The following is an 18,467-nucleotide window of genomic DNA, read 5'->3' on the forward strand; positions in this document are numbered from 1 at the left end:
TTCCTTTCTCCCTACCACTTTATCTGAAACTCAGTGTCGAGTGCCTTATATAGTAGGTCAGGGACTAATATACCAATTTCCATAGCAAACGTACAATTTACTAATAAAACTTCCTGATTGACTGCGGACCCTCTGACTTTTGTCGTTCGTCTCGACCAACGCGCATTTAGGAATCTTAGGTGCTTCCCTTCCCTTCAGGGGTGGGTCGTCACAGTGCCCCAGCGCCCACCGCTGCGCCCGGCGAGCCGAGAGGGTCCGTTCGGACCCGACGCGGCAGCTGCGCTCGCTGAGCCCTCCGCCCACACCACTGCCCGCAGCGGCAGCCCCGAGGCCCAGGAAAGCTGCAAAGGCGGTAACCCCAGGGCCAGGGCACGCTGGCTCCCGGACCGGAAGGGCAGGGCACGCCAGGGAGCCCCGAAGCCACCGCTCCCCCTCGAAGCCCACACACCCCCACAGCCCGGCGGCGGCTGCCACTACCGCGCACGCGCAGGGGCCACGGAGGCCACACGCGCCATCCGGGCACTCCGGCCCAGTCCCATCCCGGCCCCGCCCCCGCCGGCCCCGCCCCGCCCCGCGCACCCGCTGGCCTTGGCTGTGCCGCGCGCGCGCGCGGCCGGCGGGGGCGCGGCCGGAGCGGGGCCGCGCCGGGAGCCCCGCGGCGGTGCGGGCAGAGCGAGCCGGGCCGGCAGAGGCGGAGTGACGGGGACAGAGTGCGGCGGCGGCGGCCAGAGCCCCGCAGGGGAAAAGGGCGAGGCGCAGCGCAGGCTCCCGCGCCCTCCTGCCTGCCTGCCGAGCGACGGGGACGGGTGAGCCGCCGCTGCTGCTGCTGCTGTCCGGCGGGGCGAACCGGGGCCTGCGCCCCCCCGGGGCCGCGCCCCGCTGCCCGGCAGCCGGGCCGTAAACAAATGGCGGCCCGGCGGGGGCTCGAGCGCCCGGGGCGGCTCCTCGCCGCCGCTGACAGCTCCGGCCGGGGCGGGCCGCGGGTGGCTCGGTGTGCGGCTCCGCCGGGTCCCCTCCGCCCCGCCCGTCCCCCGATCCCCGCGGGCCGGAGCGCCGGGGCCGGGCCGGGCCGGGCCGGGCCATGTAGGGTGGCCGCGGCCGCCCCGCCCCTTTGCCGGCCCCACTCCAGGCTCAGGGGCGGCGGCGTCGGACCGAGCGCTGCTGCTGCTGCTGCTTATTATGACCCCAGCGCTGCCAGCGCTGTCGGGGTGTCGCGATAGCACGTGGGGAGGGCATAGGGCCGGGGGCTGCCTGGTGCTGTGGAGACCGCAGTCGGAGAGGCTCCTTTCTGCGTGGAAGGAGAGGGGAAGAGAGCAGATGATCTAGAGGTATTCCTGAAAATCTTCTCTAATGCCCCGTGTTCGTGTTATTTCGAGTAGGTGTGCTCAGACCATGCAGGAGGTGGTGGTTTGACTCTTCTCCAAATTCCTTTTTTTTTTACGGCTGTTGACGTGCAGTGGAACCTTTGTTTCCCTCCTTTATGAAGGTAAAGAACGTTACGTGGTTGCACTCCCGTAACCCCACGGATCGGCAATCAGAAGCACACAGGGAGATGACAGCAGCTTGTTGAACGGCTCGCGTGTTGGAACAGTTGTGTGGCCTCACTTCCAAAAGTTCTAGCGCCGCTGTTGTTTGCAGCAGGTCTTCAGAATTCTTAAGGGAAACAACCCGTGGGCTGGAGAGACGGCTTTCTTTTGTTCTATAAAGCTCTACTCGGATTTGGCTGAGGAGCTTTACATAATCCTTGTTTCCCGTGTTGTTAATATGCCAAAATAAGTGTGTGTTACCATACTAGTCCAAACCCAGGCCTGTGCTCGTGTAGTAACAGCATCACCTTGCTTGTGCTAGTACTTAAGGCAAGATGCCTTCCTCTGCTTTCTGTAGAATTGGTGTGTAGTACTTGATGGTTAAGTCCTTTCCCTGGTCAGCTGCTGCTTTCTGCTGCGTGTTGATGTCATACACCTTAACTTGTGCTGTGATTTGGATGGTTAAGGTTCATGCATCTCTTTTGATGAGAATGTTAGTTATGCTTATTTATGATCTTCCCCTCTGCACCCCTCTCCCAGAAGTCCAAAACATATTATTAGAAGAACTTTGCTTGGTAAGCAAGTTGAGTACTGGAAGACTGAAAAATACACTGGTAACTTTACTCTGTGTCCGACTCTGTGTGCATGTAAATATCTGTGCGTAATTCCTGCATAGCAGTCAAATTTCATCCAGAGAAGAAGTAGATTAAAAGGGTGACTGGGGGTTGTATTGCAAGCTGAGACTTTTTGTTGGGTCTCTTGCCTCGTTTTCTTCCAAAGTTAGAAGGTGTTAGAGAACAGGAGAATCCCAGCAGAATGGGCAAAAGTTATGCAAAAGCAGTGTTTTTACTCTTTTGCACTAAATTCTGCATTTATTCAATTAGCTTCTTAAATTTGGATTATATTTCCCTTGCCTTTTACTTTGATGTTAGAAGTCTAATGGGCAAAATAAGTGCTGAATTTAACAAGCAATATCTGGTTAAAAGCTTTCTGGACAAGAGTTCTGCATGTTTTTGGACAGCCAGGTTTTTAGGTCCTGAAGAGAGTGTGTTGTAGTCTACAACTTTCTGAAGAAGAAAGCATATGGCTCTCAGTCTTCAAGTGAGTTCCTTTAGCTGCTGTAGATTTCAGGTCTGTGAAAAACCTATGCTTTGTATTCAGTCCAATTGAACTAAAATAGCAAAAATTCCCTGATATCAATAGATCTGTTTCTTTGGTGAGCTCTGTCTCAACTGAGTCAAAGGCTCTTTGCCCCTAGCAATGAGATCCAGTGGTACAGAGATGGGAGCAGGGAATCATTTTTCATCATTATGCTGGTGGCAATTTCCCTTCAGTTTTCTTATCTGCATAATAAGAATAAAGATGATGTATCTGTTGGTGAGATGGTTAGATTGTATAAGGGGTGCTAAGTATTCCTGAACAGACCTCAAATAAAGAAGTAGAAGACCTCGAATTATTGAAGGTCACAGAGAAATCTGTGTAAGCTGTCCTAAGTGTCTGAGCTGTATCTAGTCTCAATATTGAATGAAGGAAAAAGGCTGAAAAATCTCGTAATATAAACTACTCTGAAACAGGCCAAGGGAGTTAAAATGGCAGGGGAGTTCTAGATTCTGATGTACTTTGCAGGCTACTGTTTTTCATAGTTTCTGAGGTGACACTTGATGTCTTGTAATTTTGTTGTAATCTGTTAATGCTACTTGAAGCTACAGTACCCTGCAAACCCTTACAGTCAGCAGAACATCTAATTGAGTAGACTGCGCTGTTTCTTACCAAATACCCAATGTTGATCTAAGCTTTTAATGTGAAATGATGAAAGCATGATAGGTTTAAACTTAAGTCATGAGAACGAGAGGCATGGTGAGGTAAAGTTTTAAGTGGTGTAGTTACAGCTCTTCATACAAAACTTTAGGTAGTGGTTCAGGCCGATTGTGATACCTGGTTCAGACTTGGTTATGGAGATGCTGGAAGGTGGGTGGTGGTTTGCTTGTTGAAGTTCAGGCTTTTATTTGTCAATTTAGAAGCATCTCTAGTAGAAATTGCAGTTTTCTGAAAGTCCTATTTGACAGAGAAATTTGTTGAAGTGATAGATTCATTGCAAATAGGATCTTTATATGAGTGTGCTTTACTGACATAGCTGTAATGGTTTTACAAAACCTTGTTTTGGCTGAGTCACTATTGTCATCAGATAAGGAATGTGTTTGGATAGGAACGTTCAGCTGGAGTCTTTGGGGAAAAAGAAATAGCATCAAGCTTGTTGGCATTTGGAAAATGCAGTCTAAATTATATTAGAGATAAATTGATGACTCACTGTACGTCCTAAAACCCTGCACAAACTTGTAGTGAAGATGTTTGTGTTTTCCAGTTCTTCATTTATGTTAGAAACATATTGAAAGAGCTGGTATAACATGCTCATTATGAAATATATTCCCAGCTTTCTGTCATCAACTATTTGAGATAGGTGAGGTTTTGTTTAGACAGTAGTGGTTTTTTTTTTAAACTATCTATTTTTTTACCATTTCTCTTGTGTTTAAAACCAAGTAGCCTGGAAGGGGGAAAAGCCTAACAGTTGCTGCAAAAAATGTCTTTCATTTGATAAGAAAGTGAAATACCCAAAAATAGAATAGGTTAAAGTTGTTAAAACAGTCTCTCTTGTTCTCATAATCTTCTTCTATTTTGAATTTTTCAAAATATTTTGGGACAAACTCCCTCATTTCTACTTTAGTGTAATCTGATGAGGTATGTGTGTATGGATGTCTGTTAAATTGTTTTGTGTACTGTCTATTTTGCTGTATATTGGTCAGGCCATTGTCTACTAACAAGGATGTATTTTTAATAGAAAAAATAACTTTATATGTACAGAATACATGACATCTGCATTTCAGTCTGGTATGTTGGCGAGAAGTTGCATTCATGGTCCATTTACTTTAAAGTTCTTTTCTTATTTTGCTATGGGAACTGGTTAAACTTGTGTAGAAAGACCTGAAACAGTGTATTAATGACATTCTTGGCCCAATTTCTGTAAATATGCAGAGGTCAGGAATTCTTTGGCAGCATGTATGAATTAAAATATTACATAAGAAGAATTTATTTTTTGTTTTGGATGGTTAAAACTACCTCCTGCAATACAGAATGCATTATTTTTTACAGTAGTACTGTTTCTGATTTCTGAGAAATGGCTTATTTTCTTTCCTGTTTTCCTGAAGGAAATTGGGGGATAAGAATATTGTTGTTCCTTTGGGCATATCACCTCAGTTCCATCTCTGTTAAGTTTTAGTGATAATCCTTGGGTATGAACACAAGGAAGAAGCAGCTTATTACAGTAAAAAGCTTTTTAATAGTAAGCAACTGCTTAATAAGTTCTCATGTGAAGACTGAAGATGGACGAATTATAACTAGACTAAAATGCAGTTTGTAAAAAAATCAAACTTTAAATTTATTTATTTATTTTAGTTCTCCAGCTGTTGTAATCTTTCATTCGAGTTTGGTTTTTTTCCTGAAGTGGTCAGAGCAATGAATTAAGTGTGGTAGGTCAGAATAATAACTTTGAATAATTTCTTATAGCCTTAAATGTAATGAGGTGACTAACAGCTATCAGTAAGCTAAAATGACAGAACTTAGGTTGCCCCTGGGAAGTCTGTTAAAAACTTGTTTATATTTCTATAAAGGCTGCAAAAAATTTCAGCATTTGTAGCTCCAGGTAGTGTAAGCACATGACCTTTCCAGGGGATTGTACATATGGAAAGCAATTTCTACACCTGAAATGAAATCTTACTTCTGATCTCATTTCTTTCAGAGTCTGCAGCAATTGAGGAGTCACACTGTGCTCAAGTTCAGAAGTGCTTTACACATGAAATCTACTGACTCTCTGGCTGATTCTGCCCTGTCACCATCTCAACAGGTAGAGTGCTTCTGTGCCTGAGCCATGCAGCAAGCATAGCTGCTCCTCATGCAGTTGTCCTGTGTCAGTGTGTGGCCAAAGGCACATTGAAGCCTTGGGGTTTCCTCTCTGGGGAATGTGTCAAGGAAGCAAGAATGCATGGCAGATCTGTCACAAAAGTACTCAAAGGAAAAGCCTAGTAGTTTTGGTTTTGATTTTTAACACTCACTGAGTTTAACAGGGATAGAAGAGAGTGTTCTGTCATTTCATCAGAGCTTCTATTCTAAAATGGAACAAAGCCAGACACATAGGGCATCTGTGGAAGGTCCACTTCAGTCAAATCAGTGTTTTGCTTTGGGTCATTTTCCCCTTCAATTCTACCTTTTTTTTTTTTTTCCTGCAATGATTTTGGAGGAAATAACCTCACTGAAATCGAAATCTATGAATGGTAGGAAGATGGTTTGCCACTAGGAAGAAAGGAACTCCTAAAGTGCTACTCAAAAGAATGCAAAATAGATTTTTGCTCCTAGAGTAGGATATTTGGGGCAGAAATAGACAGACATAGAAAAACTCTTCTTTATAAGATTGATATAAAAAAGGTTGCACTTCCCTATAATTCTAATGGTTACTATTTTTGCTGTAATTAGAGGTTTCTTTTTGTTTTGGTCTGGTTTGTTTGTGAGGGGGATAGGTAACTTTAATTTATGCTTAAAAAAGCAGTTAGTATATATTCTGTCAATGCTAGACCACTGATAAAACTTGCATCTTTCCAGAAGTATGTGTCCCCCTGAATTTTTTTCCTTGCAATAAGAAGCAGTGTTTTGAGCATGAACTTTTTCTGCCTCTTTTGTGTAATAAATTAGAGTGTAGACTACGATCATAATGGTCCAAGTAGCATCTTATTTATATAGTATTTTGGGCTTTAGTAATTGGAACTTCTTCTCATGTTTTCAGTGTTTAACAAAAAGGTAATGTAGACTCATTCTAATATGTTCAATATATGCAGTCACTACCAGCCAGGGAAGATGCTCTCCTCTTTGTTGTGGATGAATTTATGTATGAGAATCCAGTGAACACTCATCTGTCCAACTGTTTTGAATACAGTTTTAACTTCCCTGATCTCCCTACTTGTAACAGAAATCAGGGTTGTCTTGATGAACTCCGGGGTGGGAGCAGCAGTTAGTATCCCGTAAGGTCAAAGTTGGGCATCTGAAAGAGAAGTTCCTGAGAGAAACCTGGGTAAAAGATGGAAGATTCAGAAGTACGGCAGTCACTTCTACAGTGTCCAGAAGAAAAGGGAACTTTTTAGCATGATTTGCATATATTTGCTTGTGGGTGGATTTGGATGCTTCTGGGAGTTTAAACTTGTAGTACAGCTTGTGTGTCTCTATGCTTCTACTTCCTTGAACCAGTAATTTAAGAACCTGTTTGCCTATTTACTTGAATTTGATAGAAGAGTCTCAAAGGTAGCTGAGCTTTATAGGCTGGTGAATAAAAGGTGGCTGAGTAATGGAGGGTTCCAACAGCAATAATGGTTGTGTGATTTCCTGCCTTATTGGCACCAAAGAATTCACGTAGGGGAGAGTAAGCAAGCAGGCTTTGGGTTTGATAATACTAAGTACAGCTCTTGTGGTGTAGAAGAAAGTGAGAGCTCTTGCAGCTGAAGCACTGTGTAGTGTCTGAAACTTTTATTATGCTATTTTAATGTTTGTGTTATAACAGCAACTGAAAATCATGTGGCAGTAGCAGCTGGAATTTTAATCCTTTTAATTATGACAGATTTTCAAAGCATGTTCCGGCTGATTTGGTCAGCTGACTGTATAGTATGTACAATAACATCAAGTGATTGCACAAATTCTGACAGCAGTGGTCACCTCACTGGAACGGGATGTATTTTTAGGTTTCTCTGCTAGTAACAGTCAAGTGTGTGTACTTAAGCACACTGGACTGAACTGAAGTTAGTTGCTGACACTACACTATTAGAAAAGGACAGCTGTTCCTCCTTGCTGTAGTCATTGATCTGACACTGTCTTCTCACCATATTGTGACAAGGAACACAGTGGGATATAAACACTGTAAATACTATTGGTACATGTTTTAATGACATATATTTTTCTTTAGGTCAGCAGTGATATTCTTTGTTAGCCCTTTTAGTTTGCTGTATTAGAGAAAATGAAAGGACTTTGTTACCTCCAGCAAGAATTTTCTTTATCTCCCCTTTACCCAACAGTTTTTTCCTTTACAAGGAAGTATTTGGGAAGAGGGTGGTTCTTGTTCTCTGTGTAGTACTAATGATATATTGGTTATGGTTATTTAAAGGAAAATTATTCATATGTGGATGCTCTTAATCTATGAATCAAAGAGGTGCTAAGTTCTGTGGTTCACAAAGTTAGCTTACAAAATAGTGAGTCATGACCATTTGCTGATTAATGAATGTGCTAATTTTTGAGGTCTTATCCATTTACTTCACCAGTTTGATAGGGTTGTTTGGTTTTTTTTTGCCTTTGGACTTAATTTGCAATTTGATAATTGAATTATATCAGAAGCCTTAACTAGTTTAAGCAGTCCAGGAACTCATGACTGCCCAAAACAGCTGTTGAGTGTGAAGCCCAATGCATAAAAGGACATGTAATATATTTAAAGAGACTTTGTAGTAACCTGTAAGTAAAATGTGACATTCTGACTAAATTGCTGTGGAGTTAACGCTTATAAGCAGAACACAGAATTTTAGTGAATGTTCTGCTGATGGTCTACTGATGTCTGAAGAGATTCTAAATTATGTATTTAGATAAGGAGCCAAAGGATTTGAATTTTAAGATAAATGGCAACTAACATAAAACTTCCTAGTGACCAGTAAAATTCTTATTTATGGAAACTGAGGGAATAGGTCACTTCAGCTACTTAATTGATTTGTGTCTGTAACCGCCTCTTTATAAAAACAACCTGAAGCATCTGTTATAGAACAAGTTAGCATCTACCTATTGATAAGACTTGATATTTTAGTGTCTGCTTTGGCTTTCATATCCCGTCTGTTACTGATACATCATGTTTTCACCAGATTTTGTTTCCTTTTTGCACACTTCACTTGTCATTTGCTTGTATGAAATCATTAAGTTTTGATGAATATTAGCTTTTGTGTGAAGGAGTCCAGGAGCCTGAGAAAAGCCAGTATCATCCTGCAACTCGGGTTTTACAATCTGACTTGTAAAAAACCAAGATAGTGTGCTGGGGAGGAGGATGTTTTACTGTCTTAATAGAATGTTCTGTGTAAGCTGACATAGGCTATTTAAAGATAGTATTTAATGGTGGTTGACTAATTTAGGGTACGTCTACAGAAATGGTGCAGGCAAATAGGAGCTCAGTTTGACTGGGTTCTGAGCTGCTGCATGTGGGCCAGCTTTGGCCTAGAAGCAGTAGAATAGTGCTGGCTTAGCAGCAGTGTGTGTGCTACCTAACACACCTGCCCACTCCTCTGCAAGTGGCTCACTTCTGGCCAGCTTAAAGTGAGCAGGGTGCAGAGCTTTTTGCAAAGTATGTAAACAATATATATTTTTAATTTTTTATTTTAAATCATAATTGTGGCTAATTGATTAAATTAAGCTTTACTACTACCAGGCTGTTACTTTAAGGAAGCAAGACTGTTTAGATACATGAAACAAGGGCTGGGGTCTCTAGGGGCTCCTGCATTATAAATTAGCAATTGTCTTTTTCAATGCTGTTTTCATTTTGTCTTATGCACTTTAAAATACACACATAACCTGAGAGCTTCCTTTTGATCTCTGCTCACCTGTTGACTTGAAGAAGGCTACAGTGTGGTTTCAGTACTGATGCAAAGTTCTGAGATTTTCTTTAGTCTAGCAATAGACTGCTGTATTTGGCAAGAATTAAGGTAGACAGGGCTTTGCTGGAAGAACTAAAAATATCTTCAGAGAAGTTAAATAATTTTCTCTTTTTTATTCTTTATTAAACGTGTTTCAGCTTTTGTAGTAGATGCTATCTGACTTAATTTGCACGTTGAAAGCAGGTTGTGTGCCAGAAAGGTTTGCAAAAATGTTTAGCAAGTCAGTCAGTCAGTCAGTCACTGAATCCAGTGACTGATGCACTTGACAATTTATTTGAAACTCACTTGTTACTCAGTATAGAAATGCTAAGGTATAGTGGGGGAAATTCAGCTGTGTTTTGCCTGCTAAGTGTAGCACATATGCTTCTTTGTTAGAAGTGTTCAGGAGAGTGGGTGGCTAAAATATTTAAGTCATCCAAATTACGACGGATGGGGGGTGAGGACTGATTGCTACTTAAAGTTGGCATGAATTTCAAAGCATTATAAAAGAACAGAAGTGAGTGAAGTGTCACATAGATTTCTATTTAAATGCTTTATTTAAAGTGGAGTGTCTAAAAGGCACTTGTTTCTTTTTACCATCAGTTTGAACAGAAGGAATAATACTAAGCAGTTTTATTTTTTCAGTTTAGAGTAATTTTAATGTAAGAAGCCTTAAATGCATTAAAACAGAAGTATTCAGTCTGAAGACAATGCATGAGAGCATTTGTTAGCTAGCAGAATAAGGAACTATTTCTATCAATCTTAAAGTATTTGAGCATTTTATTTCTCAAGAAAATTACTAGGGGGTGGGGGAGTAAGGAAGAGATGAAACTGAGCAATGGATTTTTGAAACAGTATTTTGAGATTTTGCTCTGCACAAATCATTCTCTGATATTTCTGAACTTTAATCCCTACTGGTATCACTGCTGAGAGGGAGTTTGTTGGAGCATAGAGGAGAGCTTGATCGCTTGTGTGGGCCTGCACTCCAGCAAATTAGTCGTTCCAGAGTTTCTCAAAGTATTGTACAAAGATGCAAAGTTTACCCTTCTCTTTCTCCCCTTTCCCTTCCTTTCTCCCCTTTCCCTTCCTTTCTCCCCTTTCCCTTCCTTTCTCCCCTTTCCCTTCCTTTCTCCCCTTTCCCTTCCTTTCTCCCCTTTCCCTTCCTTTCTCCCCTTTCCCTTCCTTTCTCCCCTTTCCCTTCCTTTCTCCCCTTTCCCTTCCTTTCTCCCCTTTCCCTTCCTTTCTCCCCTTTCCCTTCCTTTCTCCCCTTTCCCTTCCTTTCTCCCCTTTCCCTTCCTTTCTCCCCTTTCCCTTCCTTTCTCCCCTTTCCCTTCCTTTCTCCCCTTTCCCTTCCTTTCTCCCTTTCTTTCATTTTCCTTTCTTTCATTTTTCGTTTTTCCTTTCTTTCCATACCACAACAAAGAATTGAATTTTTTGTTTGTGTCAGTGTGTTACTATAGATTACACAATTGATGTATATGTATTTGCATTTTTATTGTTGTTTAGCCTTTTTATGTAGTGTTGTTGTGATACCCTTATACTTTGAACTGCTGGTATTGTAATCAGGACTGCCATAGGATGCATTAAAAATTTACATTTTGTGGGTTGAACTGGACGTATAGGTAGGACCATGTTGGCTACTAAAGTTTTATGTAAAAGTTTTCAATGAAATAAAAGGACTTACTTAATGTGCAGTGTAATTGTGTAGTGTAATTGCTACCCTTGTACAACAACTACTATAAAAAATAAGGGAGGAACTATAAGCTATAGATGAAGAAAAAGAGTGAAGAGCTGTTGTAAAGGACTGCAGTCTGTCAGGTGCATGGAGTTGAAGGCGAGAATGGGACACAACAGGGAATTGAGATACTCACTGAAGGCTGCAGAGTGTGTTAAACAGAACTGCATGAAGAGGGTGTCAGCATCTTAGGTGGTAGCCAGGCAGAATATGGGGAATATGTTGCCTCTGTTTAATTTAGAGAACTGGAGATGAGGATGAATCTGACTTCCTTTATTTTGTCTCTGTACAGTTGTATGGTTTATGATTTTAGGTAGTAGGCTATATAGTCAATGATCATGCTTTGTTTTTCATTGAATAATCTATTTGCAATGGGCAGGGAAAAAGGACTATTCCAGAGGGAAGGATTATACAACATTTTTCCCATATAGTAGAGCAGGTAAATAAATGTATAGACCATGTTTTGGACTCTGATGCAAATGTGTATTTTTAATTTTCAAATGAACTTTTAAGCACCATTTCTTTGAAATAAGATCTTACATACTTCTTTTCCTAAAATGGGTACTGACCAAGGATGCAAAATTGCAAATAATAGTCAGTAAATATTAACAATATTGAGTAAATATTCTTTGCTGTTGTCTCCTTTCTCTTTACTCAGAATTGGATTTACAATCATGGAGGAACATCAGCAGCATATACACTGTGTGAACTGTGTCAGCCGTCGTTGTATGACCAGACCAGAGCCGGGCATTTCCTGTGATTTGATTGGCTGCCCCTTGGTTTGTGGTGCAGTTTTTCACTCCTGTAAAGCTGAGGAACATCGCATGTTATGTCCACTTGAAAGAGTGCCTTGTTTGAATAGTGGCTTTGGATGTCCCTTCATAGTAGCCCGAAATAAAATTGCTGATCATCTAGAAGTTTGTCCTGCAAGTGTGGTATGTTGTACCATGGAGTGGAATAGATGGCCAGTCAGTTACGCTGACCGAAAATCTTATGAAAACCTGAGTAAAGATGTTGATGAAGTGGAGCAGCTAGATATGGCTTTAGCCCTTCAAGACCAGCGCATGTTATTAGAATCCCTTAAAGTAGCAACTATGATGTCAAAAGCAGGTGAACAAATACCAGAATCCAGAGAGCAAACCTCTGTCAAATCAAGTGCCCCAGATACAGTGCATACAAATGGTTTGATGCCTGTAGATGAAGAGTCCTATGGTGCACTTTATCAAGCTACTGTTGAAACAACGAGGAGTTTAGCTGCTGCTCTGGATATTCTGAACACTGCTACACGGGACATTAATATGTTAAGTTCAAACATCTGCATTTCACCACATGAAAGGAAAGAAGATACTGAGATTAAAGAACAAGCTTCTAGTGGCATTATTCAGGATAAGAAGTCTGACCATGAATATCCAGATGAAGATAATGTAGGAGCAGTTGGGGGAATTAACTTCGATAGCTTGAGTCAAAATTCACAAATGGAGCAAAATGGTTCTAGTGATATTTGTTATGATGTAGTGCAAAATCATGACTTAAATCTAAACCTCAGTAACTCCCCACTTTTGTGTAATGGCTTTCATGTAGAAAATGAATGTTCAAAGGTGTTGGACCAGAATGAAGATCTTAGTGCATCTAATTCAAAACCGTCCAGTGTAGCAAATGGTGAATGTACTGCATCTCACGATGATGAAGCATTACAGTCTTGCAGCTCCTTCCCTGTAACAGCACAACTTAAAGAAGAAGTAATATCAGCTGATCACTTAGTTAATGGCAATATTAATCATGTACTACTTCCCCATAATGCTAATGAAGAGGAAATATTAGAGAAACAAGTGGAGCAAGAAAGATTGAGAAACATAGATGCATTTTCACTTCTGCGGCATCGATCATACAGATTTCTTGTTAACCACTATTGGTCAGCACCAAAAGAAGACAAAGCTGTTGATACATCAGATTTGGAGGTAACAGAAGACCCTATGGGTCTTCAGGGGATTGATCTAATCACTGCAGCTCTGTTGTTTTGCCTAGGAGACTCTCCCGGAGGTAGGGGGATATCCGAAAGTCGTGCTGTTGATGCATTTCACGTTGACTTTGGGACCCAAACATTTTCTCTCCCATCTGCGATATTGGCCACAAATACAATGGTGGGGGAAATAGCTTCAGCTTCTGCATGTGATCATGCCAACCCACAGCTCTCAAATCCAAGTCCATTCCAGACCCTTGGACTGGATTTGGTGTTGGAATATGTGGCTAGATACCAAACAAAACAGCGTTCAATGTTTACATTCGTTTGTGGACAGTTGTTTAGAAGGAATGAATTTTCATCGCATTTTAAGAATGTGCATGGAGACATTCATGCTGGCCTTAACGGCTGGATGGAGCAGAGGTGTCCTTTGGCATATTATGGGTGTACATATTCTCAACGAAGGTTTTGTCCTTCAACACAAGGGGCAAAAATTATTCATGACCGCCACTTACGGTCATTTGGAGTTCAGCCTTGTATATCCACAGTATTAGTGGAACCAGCAAAAAGCTGCTTAATTGGACTGCACAATGACCATCTGAGTAGCCTACCTTTTGAGGTGCTACAGCATATTGCTAGCTTCCTAGATGGCTTTAGTTTATGTCAGCTTTCAAGAGTGTCACGTTTAATGAGAGATGTGTGTGGAAGCTTACTTCAAGCACGTGGAATGGTGATACTGCTGTGGGAGAAGAGAAGGTACCCAGATGGAAGTACTTGGCAGGTAAAAGAAAAGGTAAGTGTGGGGTTTTTTTTATTTTGAAGGTAAAGGGAAAGTATTAAATTGGTCCTGTCTCTGCTTTTACTCTTAACATTATCTCTGATACTACTTGCTTTTGGTATAATAACCCTTCAAGAAAGAGATTGTTGTCTAGAACAAGTGAAAATTGCTAGCAGGTTGGCTCAATCTTCTTCACAGTTGGAGAAGTAGAAGTTGAAGTAGTCTGTCTAGTTTTCACTGCATGTAAGTAAATTAACTTCTGTTTTTTCCAGTATTTTAAAATATTAAAAGATTACTTCATGATTTTCTTTGATATCAGTATTCCACAGAAGTAGGAAAGCTGCTACAGAGTTTGCTTTTCTTGCCTTTATAGTGTTTACAGCAATTATTTTTTCTAACCTGTTGAAATCCTATCTATTGCCATGATATTGAGTGCCTTAAATACTGAAATAATTTAAAACCTTTGGATGACCTTTGTGTAGTACAGTTTTCACCATCCTCCCCAAGAGCATCTCTAGCACTTATTTGAAATTCCAGAAGTTGATAATTTCAGAACCAAATCATAATGACTGGTGTTGCAATACTTTGTCATTTAACTTCTGATTGCATCTATTTTGTAGATGCAAAAAATACTGCCTGTGTTTCTTCCTAGTTCAGAGTTGTCTTGGAATCTGAGTCAGCCTGGGACTGACCATACAGATTTTAGCATTGTATATTTTTGCTATGTTGGTTTTTAGTATGATTTACAGTAGACGCACAACATTGCCTGAAAGTTTCATAGCACAAGTATTTAATTTTCTGCTCTGAGTTCAGGTATCATAAACACTTTGAGCCTAAGTGCAACTTATTTTCTAGGTTTGGCGCTTCAGTACAGCCTTCTGTACTGTGAAAGAGTGGAAGTTTGCTGACATCGTAAGCATGGCTGACCACTTGAAGAAATGTAGCTATAATGCTGTAGAGAGAAGAGAGGAGGCCGTTCCGCTGCCATGTATGTGTGTAACACGAGAACTCACTAAAGAAGGACGTTCACTGCGCTCTGTTTTGAAACCAGTACTTTAAGTATTGCAACCACTCCAATTGCACATACACTCAAGCACCTGATATAACCTCGGTAATATTACATGACACTTTATTAATGTACTAAAGATACTTTCTAGCTAAATCTTCTCTGTCACTGTGTATATAAGGTTTGAAGTGACATTTATTTTTTATAATACTGTTTAGCTGGAAAGTAATGAAAGTTGCCTTAACGTTTGAAAAATTCGGAACTTGCTGGACAGGGTAGTTTTATCTAACTTATATAATTTAAGAACAAAATCCTAAGATGTGTTTTCTGATTCACTGGTGCCCATGTTGCTGATGACTGATAATATTTCAAAAATAGCCTCTAAATGATATGCACATTTAGATAGGAAACACTGAATTGTAGTGAGAGAAAATCCTGTCCATATGTTCTTTCTGTATCTGGTCTATTTTTTTTTTAACAAATTATAATCCAAATATTTGAAAGATAAGGAAGAATTCAAAACTTTATAATAGATGTCTCAAACACAGCTTTTAAGCACATCTTTTCTCATTAAATCGGTGTTCTAGTGCTCTTCCTAGTTAACAGGTGATCTAGGATCAGCTTTTTTTAAAAAAAGTTTTTTTTTTAGGAATGATCTAAGTGAACTTAGATTTACAGCAGCTTAATTTTTAGCACAACTTTGTTTTGACATGTCAACAATTGCTATTTTTTTTCTGAACTCTTAACAGTTATTTTACTTCTGGGAGCAAAACTTTAAGAGCTAAAAACATGGAATACTAGTTTTTACTCTCGCACCTACAATGACATCGATATCAAATGTTCAAAATATTTTTCCTTGTCCTGCAGTTGGCTGAGGGTTAAATTGCTTGAGCAGTCAGAAATTCTAAGTATGTGATGAACAGTTACGAATTTATAATGCAGCTAATGAAAGGGCTTTACTTGTTCTATGGTATTGTGAGATGTATTGTCTCCTTTTCTGTTAATTTGTCTATAAAAATGCTGCTTTTTTAAGCAGCATTTTAAATTACTGGTATGTATAGCAAATGTATCATCTTCATAAGATGAGACATGATTTGTTAATTGCATAAGGCATATCGGAAATGTATGTTCAACCACATTTTTTAAACAAACAACTCCAATTTGCTTCCAGTCTTCCATAAGAAAAGATCTTACAAAGCATTTATGAACAGAGAATACATGCTATGAAAAATGGCCTGGTATAGCATAACTGTAATAACTTGAATCGACTTTCCAACTTGTTTGTAATAATGTTGGTGTCTCTAGCCTGTTGCACTTAGCAACTGTGCCACAAAGCTAAAACAGAAACAGACCAGAGCTTGGAACAATGAAATACAGTACGTATTTCCATTATAGGAAAAAAATAAGAGATTAGTAAGGAGGAGATGTTTACAAAAATGGCTAAATTTATTACTTGTAATTTCTGTACTGGACACTTGTTTATGGCTAGTCTGGCTGCAGTTCACAACTTTGGTATCTGTGCATTTCCCATTCTGGGTTCAGTCCAGCTAAACATTCACTGCCTTTTTCTATTCAGAGTGCTACAGGTGCCCAGAAAAAAAAATAAATCTAATTCTTCAGTGCCATGAGTTGAAATCATAACAGCTCAAATAGAAGTTCTGCCTGGATCTTCAAACTACATGTTCTTGTTCCAACAACTTATCTTCCTTTTGTTTGAAGAGAAGAAAGGAGTAAATCATCTACAGAAGTTAGCAACATTTGCAGTAATTCTTAGCTGTTACCCCAGTTATCTGGAAAGGAGAATCTAGATTGATGTACAGAGCTGACTATACCAACTGGGTTTTAGGTAGGGATTTTACACCCCTGATCTAGTTCTGTGAATGCATTGAAATGTTCATTACTCACAAATTCTTCAGTATAAGACAGGAGACAGACTTTCATCAGTTCTTGTCTTTTAGCTCTAATGGCTCCTTGCTGCTGCTCTCCAGTGTTTTAAAAGTAGTTGTGTGACTGGAAGGATCCTGAATGTTAATGATATAATGTTTGTGTTTATGGCTAAATCTACTTTAAAACATCTGTCTGGGGGTTACTGGTATTTTTTAGTGAGCAATGTGGTGGTTTTGGTACTTGAATTCTCTGTAACTACCCAGAACCCTGATAAGTACAGTAGGCAGACATATGTCTTGGTCACTTATGGAAAAGAGGGTGTTCAGTTAGTGTTGGTAGAACCTCGCTTGTAGCACAGTACAGAACTGCATCTAAAGTATCATCAGTTGTTGATCTAATCAAATGAACTTTTTAAGTACTCTTCTTAAGAAATAACACTATTTCTCAGTACATGCACTTTTATTTTCAAATGTAGATACAGGCTTTTTTGTTAAATTAGTTAATTTTTTTAATGAGAATCCAGAGCTATTAAAATATCATTGTTGTAAACAACATCTCTGCCTTGTAAACTGCTCGAAATGCAGGAATACAGTATAGTTAGGATAAAACCTTTTTTTTTTTTTTACACTGCTATGCAGTTTGTAAAACATTTATGGTGTATAGTCAGTCTATCAAAATGTGACTTGTTCACATTTGCCCTTGAATTTTAAAAATGTTGTATCCCTTTCGTGGTACATCTTCCATACAGCATATATAGACAGCTGTTCCAGTCTTTCTTTTACTTGATACCACATTGCTACTTTGTTTAAAATATTATGTTTTCAATCATTATGCAATATTTTTTTGCAATGTCTGTTGAAATCCTAATAAAACTTTTGGAGTTTCACTTTTAGTATGATTGTACTTTCTTTAAAGCTTATCCCCAGCCTACCAGTGTTCAAGCATGGTGCTCAGTGTCTGCCTGTAGGATTCCAGTAAATAATCAAAAAGAAAGAAATTTACATAAAGGAAACTATTTACAAACATTCAAACATTGCATAATTTGGAAGTGACTAATATTTATCACATTTATTTCAGTGTGAAGATTGGTAATTTATTTTTACACTTACCTGCCCATTTCTATTGCTTTGGTCTATTATGCAGCAGAAATTGCCTTCCACAATTAAAGATTTAACTACATAACATTGAAGACACATATTGTACCTTGTAGGTTTGTTCTAATTGATTTTTCTGAATAATAAATTGGAAAGATTTGATCAATGTGATATGCTGCTGGTTTGCAAAGAACATTTTCGGTGTGTTGTCTCATGAGTAAAGTTTACTGTAGAAAGTTGTTGGTGAGAATGATACAGAGATAAAAATTTAGGCTAGTTTTTAGATAATAGTTGTAGTTCAGGCAGTTTATAGAATGGCAAAACATAAAACAAAACCTCATTAAAATAGAAGACTGCCCAGAAATTGACCTTTTGCTCTGAGATTTGCTAATATGGGATGCCAATAGTCTTTACAAATAAAGGTGATACCCATATACATAAATTTAATAATAAATTAATCTAAACTGTGTTGAATAAAATAATGTGTTGCATGGTTTAAGTTCAGCCAGTACAAACTTGTGACTATTTTACTTTTTAGACGGGCTACATTTTGGTTTTATGTCTCTATAATTGGGTTAGATATCCTGCTGTGTAAGAAAGTATTTTGTGTCTCACTTTAACTTTCTTGATGCTTTAAGTGTTTTAGAGGATTTTTAGCTTGTTTTTCTGAGAATACTACTGCTAAAACTATCTTCATGGCTCTTCTCTGCTGCATGTACTTTCCTAAAATGAGATTTAAGTTCAGTGGAGAATTCAATGCTTGCTGTAATACCAGATTTAAGTT

General features: G+C 39.6%; 1 protein-coding gene across 7 annotated transcripts; it reads left to right on the plus strand.

Annotated features, from left to right (window-relative positions):
* The first annotated feature begins 625 nt into the window (after positions 1–625).
* Positions 626–17,481, plus strand: FBXO30 (F-box protein 30). Of its 7 annotated transcripts, none has more exons than XM_027739575.2 (5): positions 626–806; positions 1,380–1,486; positions 5,320–5,424; positions 11,617–13,711; positions 14,552–17,481. In XM_027739575.2, the coding sequence occupies exons 4-5, from the start codon at positions 11,633–11,635 to the stop codon at positions 14,753–14,755; spliced, it is 2,283 nt and encodes a 760-aa protein (XP_027595376.2). In that variant the 5' UTR covers positions 626–806; positions 1,380–1,486; positions 5,320–5,424; positions 11,617–11,632; the 3' UTR covers positions 14,756–17,481. The 7 variants fall into 7 exon arrangements, with proteins under 7 accessions (XP_027595376.2, XP_027595371.2, XP_027595377.2 ...); XM_027739572.2 differs by lacking the exons at positions 626–806; positions 1,380–1,486 and adding exons at positions 1,556–1,641; positions 2,548–2,627; XM_027739570.2 differs by lacking the exon at positions 1,380–1,486.
* Positions 17,482–18,467: the final 986 nt, after the last annotated feature.

Source organism: Pipra filicauda, unplaced genomic scaffold (assembly GCF_003945595.2).
Source record: "Pipra filicauda isolate LSUMZ 115617 unplaced genomic scaffold, ASM394559v2 scaffold42_size3861933_pilon, whole genome shotgun sequence".
Taxonomy (NCBI): domain Eukaryota; kingdom Metazoa; phylum Chordata; class Aves; order Passeriformes; family Pipridae; genus Pipra; species Pipra filicauda.

Coding starts and splice junctions, on each gene's coding strand:
- FBXO30 (XM_027739575.2), top strand. CDS start 11,633: ATGGAGGAACATCAGCAGCATATACACTGTGTGAACTGTGTCAGCCGT. Junction 13,712..14,551: donor CTTGGCAGGTAAAAGAAAAG/GTAAGTGTGGGG, acceptor CTTATTTTCTAG/GTTTGGCGCTTCAGTACAGC.